General features: G+C 48.5%; 4 protein-coding genes across 4 annotated transcripts; 2 read left to right on the top strand and 2 right to left on the bottom strand.

Moving 5' to 3' along the window:
• Positions 1-418: 418 nt before the first annotated feature.
• Positions 419-1,283, bottom strand: MCYG_07898 (GTP-binding protein ryh1; the record flags this gene model as incomplete). Its single annotated transcript, XM_002844069.1, has 5 exons — positions 419-477; positions 538-940; positions 1,006-1,094; positions 1,147-1,172; positions 1,231-1,283. 5 exons carry the CDS (start codon positions 1,281-1,283, stop codon positions 419-421), a joined length of 630 nt encoding a protein of 209 aa, XP_002844115.1.
• Positions 1,284-1,728: 445 nt separating this feature from the next.
• Positions 1,729-2,577, top strand: MCYG_07897 (vacuolar ATP synthase proteolipid subunit; the record flags this gene model as incomplete). The annotated part of the gene is made up of 5 exons (XM_002844068.1): positions 1,729-1,792; positions 1,856-1,890; positions 1,947-2,038; positions 2,115-2,423; positions 2,475-2,577. The coding sequence occupies 5 exons, from the start codon at positions 1,729-1,731 to the stop codon at positions 2,575-2,577; spliced, it is 603 nt and encodes a 200-aa protein (XP_002844114.1).
• A 513-nt stretch (positions 2,578-3,090) lies between these two features.
• Positions 3,091-5,324, top strand: MCYG_07896 (molybdenum cofactor biosynthesis protein; the record flags this gene model as incomplete). Its single annotated transcript, XM_002844067.1, has 4 exons — positions 3,091-3,354; positions 3,432-3,472; positions 3,525-3,562; positions 3,613-5,324. 4 exons carry the CDS (start codon positions 3,091-3,093, stop codon positions 5,322-5,324), a joined length of 2,055 nt encoding a protein of 684 aa, XP_002844113.1.
• A 195-nt stretch (positions 5,325-5,519) lies between these two features.
• MCYG_07895 (DDHD domain-containing protein) lies at positions 5,520-8,474 on the bottom strand (the record flags this gene model as incomplete). Its single annotated transcript, XM_002844066.1, has 1 exon — positions 5,520-8,474. One exon carries the CDS (start codon positions 8,472-8,474, stop codon positions 5,520-5,522), a length of 2,955 nt encoding a protein of 984 aa, XP_002844112.1.
• Between the last annotated feature and the right edge of the window lie 577 nt (positions 8,475-9,051).

Below are 9,051 nucleotides of genomic sequence, written 5' to 3'. Positions count from 1 at the left end.
TCGGTAGGTAATAAACTACTATATGATGCCCAACTTCGCTAGTTGAAGCCCTTTCGCTATGGGCAGCAGACGGTTTAATGGTTTATGCACATGTTTTATTTTTTATGCGCTCGGATGCGGCGGGAAGGGCTGGCGCTATTAGCTTGATATTTATAGATGCTAGTTTCATGCATAGTCTGGGGTGTTATAAACAAGAGATGGAACGACAGGAGACGTAATTAGGAGAGGATACAGGAAGGCAGGTTCCCTCGCCGGGGAAGCTCGCGGGTGCAGCAGGGTACACATGCAGGATGTGGCCATGGTATAGCCACGGAAGATAGGTTGGTAGCAGATAGGTTGGTAGCCAGATAGGTTGGTAGCCAGATAGGTTGGTAGCCAGATAGGTTGGTAGCCAGATAGGTGTTATGTCGGGCGGTCTTCAGCAAGAACAGGCGTCGTTGCTCACTGGCTTGGTCGGGTTGATGCTGACATCAATCACTATACACCGTTAGCATGGTACACAGACGCAGGTATGTCCGTATGAAGTGAATGGCATACTCTGGTTGTCGCTGTTGGTGGCCTCTCCCTCCATCCCCGGCAGCGCCTGAGCTATCTTCTTAAAGAGGTTCTTCACGTTATGCCCCAGCTTAGCACTGGTCTCGATGAACATCAGCCCGTTCTTCTTCGCCTCTTCCTCCCCTTGCTCCGTCGTCACCTCCCGCTTGTCGTTCAGGTCCGTCTTGTTGCCGACGAGTGCTATGATGACGTCGTTCCCCCGCTCGTCACGCACGTCGTCTACCCATTTCCGTGTGTTCTGGAAGGACTTTGCGTTTGAGATGTCGTACACGACCACCGCAACGTTGGAGTTTTGGATGTAAGACGGTATCAGGGACCGAAACCGTTCTTGGCCGGCGGTGTCCCAGAGCTGGAGGCGGACCGTTCTATCTTCTAGGTACATCGTCTGCACCTCGTCAGCCTTCTCTCTCTCCCCTTTTCAACCGTATACCAGGCAGCAGAATATCGCACCTTGGACAGGAAATCAATGCCTATAGTTGCTTGGTACGTGTTGTCGAATGAATCATACATGAACCTCGTAATCAACGACGTCTTTCCAACTGCATCGCCGTCAGTCTTACGAGTATATCAACTTCACCCTCACCGACATACCGCTCTGTTCGCCGAGAAAGACCAGCCTACGTCCCGTCAGCGCTCATCCCAAGCAAACCAAAGCAGAGCAGGCACAGAACATACTTGAACTTCTTCAACGGGTTCGAATACGACCCTACCTGTGACTGAGATGCCATCTTCTTCGTCTAAAACCGTCTGTAATATTAAAAAGGGGGGGTTCGATAATATATAAACAGCAAGGAAAAAGCGTTCCGTCTATTCGTCACAGCGCAAGCAAGCAAACAGTCATGAACCTCGTAACCAGCTGCATCAAATAACTCCGTAGAAACCTATCAAAAAGCAGTCCTTCGAGGGGTTTCAAAAAGTGCCAGCGTAAAAAAGATAAAAAAGAATAAAAAAGTCGTTCAAGCGCGCAAGCCGAAAAAGAGACCCAAAAACTACCCGCGCGGTTTTTCGCCCAATCAAGGCAAGCAAAAGCAAACAACTTCAACTCTCTCGATCAATCTCAAGCAGAAACAACAAGAGACAACAAGGACAGACGACGGAACACAACAACCTGACCTGCTCTTCTTGCACCTTAGACTCAGATATCTTTCGTGGTTGAACAGTCGAGACGCAAGCATGGGCTATAGCTACTACCACGGCCTGGGCGGCCTGACCGTCGCCCTGATGGTTGTCGGGCTGTGTAAGTCTACAATCTACGAGCGGATGGCTTTGGACCGGGCAGACTGCTAATTCCTGCTCATAGATATGCTCTTCAACGGGGAGGGCGAAGCGTTCAACGTGTGTTCTTTTCTCTGCGAACCGTCGACTGTCGGCCCATAGCTAATCTCTCCCAGGTCGGCCTCTTCCTCGAAACCGTCTCCCCATACGCTTTCGCAAACATAGGCATTGGACTGTGTGTTGGACTATCAGTCGTTGGCGCAGCATGGTCAGCATAGCTCTCTTCAGCTCGTGACAGCACCGTCTCTCTTCAGTCGTCCTAACCTGTCTCGTCTCTTATACAGGGGTATCTTCGTCACAGGGTCCTCCATTATCGGCGGAGGTGTCAGAGCTCCCAGGATACGGACGAAGAACTTGATCTCTATCATCTTCTGCGAGGTCGTCGCCATCTACGGTGTCATCATGTCCATCGTCTTCTCCTCGAAACTCTCGTACGTATCGGAAGAGAGCCTATACTCAGGCAGCAACCTATACACCGGATACGCCCTCTTCTGGGGCGGCCTCATCGTCGGAGCATGCAACCTCATCTGTGGTGTCGCAGTTGGTATAAACGGAAGCAGTGCTGCGCTTGCCGATGCTGCTGATTCCAGCTTGTACGTCGTCAGCCATACCTCCATCTTGTATTTCTACTAATGTCCTCCTAGGTTCGTCAAGATCCTCGTCATCGAGATCTTCAGCTCCATTCTCGGTCTCTTTGGTCTTATTCTCGGCTTGCTTGTCGCCGGAAAGGCAAACGAATTTAAGTGAACGCTATACATGGCCTGATCGTTGTGTGATTTGGTTAACGATGAATATACCACTCTTACCTATCTCGGGGTCATGCATAACCCCCCCCTTCTCGCGACTATTTCGTTTATCATCTTTCTCTTTCTTTTTTTACAGTATGCCTTTATCATGGCATGAGGCGTTCGGTATCTACTTTTTTCTAATCGCATACATAGAGCGCATTCGGTCAGTTGACTGCCCTGGCACCATGCGAGAAAAGGAGCTCCCTCTTCGTTGCTGACCTGAGAGGGCTTGACAATGTGGATGTAAAATAATAGGTTAGCCTTGTATTTCGAATAGCGAATACACCTTTTTCGACGACGATGTTCATGTTTATAGAGGCAGGCTATTAATAGTAGGCGATGTCGTATAAATCCTTGCTTCGAACATAAACATACTCATAGTTAACAAACCATAAAGAAACCAACTTGCAACATCAAGACCAACAGATCAGATATATAATACAACGGTTGACAGGCTACAGCTATCATTACCATGGCTGAACGCTTGAAGGCAGCTATCCTCGTTATCTCAGACACTGCTTCTCGAGATCCTTCGACTGACGGAGTAGGCGACGTCCTTACCGACACCTTCGGCCAGCAGGGCGACAGATGGGACAAGCCAACCGTCGCCATCGTTCCAGACAGTGTAGTAGATATCCAGCGCCATATCTCTCGATGGGCTGATGGAGAGCATCCCTTCAATCTCATCGTCACCTCTGGCGGGACGGGGTTCGCTGTCAAGGATAACACACCTGAGGTTAGCCAACACCAGCTTTATCTAAGAGCAGGAATGATATCGCAGTCTATAGCTCTCCTGATACTGACTACTTGTAGGCTGTTTCGCCTTTAATCCATCGACATGCGCCTGGGCTGGTGTAAGTGGTCTGCTACTGTATGAAATCGACACTCGCTCACTGCTTGTTACAGGCATGCCATGTTGTCTACTTCGTTTGAGATAACACCTTGTATGGCCATTGATGCATTCACTATTTACTGCATACTAACAGATATCTAGTTGCGATGATGTCAAGGCCAGTTGCAGGAGTAAGACACAAGTCGATCATCCTAACGGTACCTGGATCCCCCAAGGGTGCAAAGGAATGCGTCGAAGCAGTTATCAAACTCTTGCCCCATGCATGTGTTCAAGCAGCAGGCGCTGATTCAAGGTCCCTACATGCTGGTGGAGTTAATAAACTAGAAAAAGAAGCTGGAGTGGCCGCCGTGTCTTCAAGTTCAGAAAAATCCCATCGTCACTGTCACCACCATGGCCATGGACATGGTCATGCTACACCCAAGGCTCATACAACTGCAGCTGAGAGACCAAGTCCCAATGATCCCTCTGTTGGCCCAACTCGGCGCTACCGTACCTCTCCATATCCAATGATCTCAGTCGATGAAGCCCTGGAGCTGATATCCGAACATACGCCAGAGCCTATGGTCATCGAAGTCCCTGTGGATATCTCTCTTGTTGGCTCTGTTATAGCTGAGGATGTCTTTGCTGCAGAAGCTGTTCCGGCCTATCGGGCAAGCATCGTTGACGGATATGCCGTCATTGCCCCTGCTTCCCCGGGAGACGATGGCAACAGCACAAAGGGTCAGTTTCCAGTAGCATCAGTATCTCATGCACAAGCAGCTTCCATGCCCCCGCCGCTGAAGCCTGGAAATATCGCCCGTATCACGACGGGTGCTCCGCTTCCAGATAATGCAAACGCAGTTGTCATGGTAGAAGATACTGTTTTAGTATCCACTACTCCAGACGGACAGGAAGAAGCTGTCGTCGAGATTCTAACTGCAGATATCAAGATCGGGGAGAACATCCGTGAACCAGGTAGCGACGTTAAGCTCGGCTCAAAGATTTTGCAGAAGGGAGATCTCATCACCGATGTGGGAGGCGAGATAGGTCTACTGGCCTCCACAGGCACCAAGACTGTAAAGGTATACAAGAAGCCATGTATCGGGGTGCTTAGTACGGGAGACGAATTAGTCGAGCACTCCGACCCTACCAAACTTACGGGCGGTCAGATTCGAGATTCAAACCGGCCATCTCTAATCTCATGTTTGACCTCGTGGGGTTTCCCAACTGTTGATCTGGGTATCGCGGAGGACACATCCGGTCACTTGGAAGAACTCCTTCGCGATGCTTTGCGTGGATCAACACCATCCAATCCCTCAGGCGTAGACGTCATCATCACCACTGGCGGAGTCTCAATGGGCGAGCTTGACCTACTGAAACCTACCATCGAACGACAGCTAGGAGGCACTATACACTTCGGACGAGTGTCGATGAAGCCAGGTAAACCTACAACTTTTGCAACCATCCCGTTCAAACCCAGCTCATCTACCTCGAGCCAGAGAGAGACTAGAGTCATCTTCTCTCTTCCTGGAAACCCAGCTTCCGCATTAGTTACACTCAATCTGTTTGTGCTTCCGTCGCTCCACAAGACGATGGGATTGACCCAACGAGGTCTTCCGGTCGTGAAGGCATCTCTAACCCACTCGATACCCAAAGACCCGAAACGCACGGAATATCACCGCGCTGTGGTAGGTTCGTCTGAAGAAGACGGACGGTTACTTGCCACAAGCACTGGCGTTACTGGTGTAGGACAGCGGAGCTCAAGAGTTGGTAGCCTGGCAAAGGCCAATGCACTGCTAGTTCTTGAGCCTGGGTCTGGTTCTATTGAGAAAGGACAATTAGTCAAAGCTTTGATGATGGGGCCTATGGCTTGATATTTGATGAATTTGAATAGTATATGACAATGATATGAACCGAAATTAGCAACAATATATATATCAAATATTTTCTATACATACAATGCCGAAGATGTTAAATATGTAGTACCCAAAATTTTGTATCGTCATTCCCCTGTTTTTTTCTTCCGAAAGATAAACGCCAGGCAGGATATTGCATTCTTGTTGATGGCATTATGCCTTGCCTACTTTCCACCCTTTTTTCTTCTCTGCTCTAAGAGCTAATAACGCTCCATCTCTACCAGGAACTCTCCCAATCTCCACGACAATAAATCGTACAAAATCTTGCAGTATCCAGTAACTGCTATGTGCACTTAACATGTTGAGATATTGAATATTTAGTGGGCCACCACCAACGTTGAGATAGAAATCTATCTGTCCATTATCGTTTAAAAGAGCCATGCGTGTTTCGGCGATTTCTTCCCGAGTAAAGTCATGAGTTTCCAACTCGATATTTGAAGGGAGCTTGGACATAGTAGCTGTGGCACCTCGAGCTGTGCTGCCGACTGTGGCACCGGTAGTGTACGTTGAACCCCAGCGAAAAACGCTAGTAATGCTTTGTAACAGCGAGGTCGACGAACTGGGTATGATTTTTGGTTTGAGTGAATTTGCGAGGTCAGCATCCACTGCCGCATTCAGACGGTAAGCGATGGGATCTGTATCGTTTAGGATGTTATATATGTTGTCAACGGCTAGACACCCATACTTCCCAGCCTGGCCAGCAATACCGCGGCCGGCGTCCTCACCATGATCCATTCCTGGCTTATTTCGACCCTTTCGAGGAAGGAGAACCGATTTGTTAAGCAAGAGGAAAAATCCTACCGGGCTACCGCAAAGAAATAGGTTCTTGGTATCGAACTCGAACATTGTCTCGGTAATCTCTGTATTTGAAAAGTCGATGGGCGGAAGAACGGTCGGTTGGTGTGAGAGAATATCCATCGCCATAACTGTTCCCAGGGAATGGGCAATTATATGTACCCTTCCACGAGACTGGAAACCAGGGTTATTCTGGCACCAAAGTCGATATATTCGATTAGCTTCCCTTACGACGGCATGTACCATTTTCTGCTTATGGTGAGACAGATAGTACGGAATGTCGAGCATAACGTCACTGATAAGATTTCGGACTCCTGGAATTGTATCGGGAGTGATATCTTTCAAAGAAAAGTTATTTGCATGAGGATCCTCGGCCGCTGGAGTACTTCCCTCTGTGCCTTCAAGGGAGAGAGTCGTACGCCAGTTTACAGGAAGAACCATTATGTTCTCCTGTCCAGGGCGCATATGAGGCCATACGGCGTCGCTGCTCAGCTCTGCATTCACATCCTTCCGGAATGCATTGATCGCATGTGTGAAATGGAAGCTCTCCACACGCTCGGATAGCTTCTGGCCAATACCATGTATAACCAAAACAAGGTCGCTTACATCTTGTCTCTTATCCTCCATTTGACATGCATAGCAGATCTGTCTGCGAGAAGCAGAGGCAGGCCCAGATGCCATTTCACGCATTTTCATGAAATTCCTTGCATTTGTAGAAACGAACTTTGACGGATGCAGTTTATCCCAAAGCTGGGGGCTGAAACCACGTATAACAGGAATACCAATCTGCCTGCCCTTTCGTACTGGACCAAGAGGTCGTCGTCCCCTTGCAACAGATGGTAAAAGGCTTGGTCGTAGAATTTGTGCCTCCTTCGCATTCACATATATGACACTGGAGGACTTGAATTGCCGCGTGGTATCTACCTGGTATTCCACGCCACCTGCAGCTCTATTTACACCGAAATCAGGATATGTCGCACTTCGCGATAGATGCGCGCTTGCAGCGGACATCATTTCAGGCGATTCATGTCCGGCTTTGTCTGCTTTTTTTAATACCTCATCAGGCCATAGCTTGTATATGATTTTCTCTTCCGCTTCTGCGCCACTTTCCATACAGCTATCGAGCTCATCTTGCCACGTTTGTGTCCAGGGTTTCAATTCCATGTAACCATCTTCCAGATGGTTGGCGAGATCTGTTTCCACAGGAAGCATGGTATTCTTGTAAAACCAAGTTGCTCTAATGACATTTGAGATATCATTAATGGGACTCCAGTAAATAGGTTTCATCTGCAGTTTTGGTAGCTCTACGAGATGAAGACGGGCTGCGCCTACAGTCACTGTCACACCCGTGTCAACTTCTGAGCCACAGGATGAAGGACGAGAACCTGAACTTGGAGACGGTGTGTCCTGATGTTTGGGTTTGACGTCGCCGTCTAACTCCAGAGCTGCCTTGAGGGCCGGGGCTGACTTGCATTCTCCATTTTGCGGACGTTTCATTTGCTCGAGTATGTCCTCATTCCCCCAGGCGGAGCTAGCGCCAGAGTCCGATCGATCTCTGACAGGTGCTCGAATGAACGGAGATCCGCTAACATTGGTATCAGCCATCGCTCTCATTCTACCATCCTCATTATTTTGATATGATGTGCCAGTTCTCGTCGGTGGTCCCGATGCGGGTTGAACTGGTGTATTCTGGCATATCTGTAATTTTTCGCTAGTTTCATGGGATCCGAGGGTCCTTCGTCGTTGCTTTGTTGTTTCAAAGTCAGGAGAGTCGCCTTTTCTGGGTTTTGGAAGGTTGGATATCGAGTCCTTCCCGGCAGCAACATTGCCATCCACAAAAATCTCTCGAACCCCAAGCGGACTCCTCCTATTTTCCCTCCCATCGGCCCGCAAACGTGAAGCCGGGAGAGATTTGCTACTTTTTATAAACTTGCCATCCGATCCTCGCCGGTTTCTTTCTCCATCTCGCGGTATGTCCCAGCGCTTCAAGGTACTTTCCCTAGAGCCAGGGCCCCTAGAATCACGTTTGTTCTCTCTTTCAAAATCAACTCGAAGAGCTTGCCAAGCTTCCTCCAGAGCTATGCTATCACGGCTCGAGAAGGGTCTCGGAGGTAGCTGTGTATTCGATCCGGTAGCCGGGGCTGTTATTGGCGTCAAGGGGTCATCGATTGGAAGAGAAGATAGGTAGAAGAACTGTGCTCGAACAGTTGGTGGTGGTGGGATGATCTCATCAGGGCCACCCTTGATAACGGTGTTGCCTTCTTCCTCGTAGAGCAGACATGTTCGCCCATATGTATGTGTGGGAGCCGCCATGGCGTCAAAGATTGCTTATCCGGTGCTCCTTCAGCCGTTGGTAACTGAAGCAGCAGCCTGTCCTTTATATATCCAAGGTAAATTAAAGAATTATAAGAGCAGAAGAAGCTCCACCTGACGTGGTAGTTTCTGGCATTCTGGATGTGACGAACAAAGCCATAGGCAACAGTATTAACCGTATTGCAGTCTATTCCGGCAGTCGTATATATATAAGACAAGTAAGAATAGAATTTTCCTCTGGCCAGTTCACATCCCAAGAAACGAGGCAGAAGAAACCAGGTTGTCTTTTTCTTCTGCTGGTTGGGAATTTATTAAATGTTGACGATGACGTTGTTGGTTGGCAGATTCACGTGACATCTCAACGCGCATGTGAAGGGTTGAAGATTGTTTCATACATTCAATCTTGTTAACTCTTGATTATAGAACTGAGGTATTCATACACAAATTAGGCCGTTGGAACGGTTAATCGATCACCAAAGTCGGCTTTGTAGAGATCACGAACCAAAAGGCAGCAACAAAAAACAACCGTATCATACAAAAAGCATCAATCAACATTGGAAGTAAGGAGAGCATCGTG

This window comes from Microsporum canis, genomic scaffold (assembly GCF_000151145.1).
Source record: "Microsporum canis CBS 113480 supercont1.7 genomic scaffold, whole genome shotgun sequence".
NCBI classification, from domain to species: Eukaryota; Fungi; Ascomycota; class Eurotiomycetes; order Onygenales; family Arthrodermataceae; genus Microsporum; species Microsporum canis.
The sequence above is the reverse complement of the archived record's forward strand: the minus strand, read 5'-3'. Positions and strand labels throughout refer to the sequence as shown.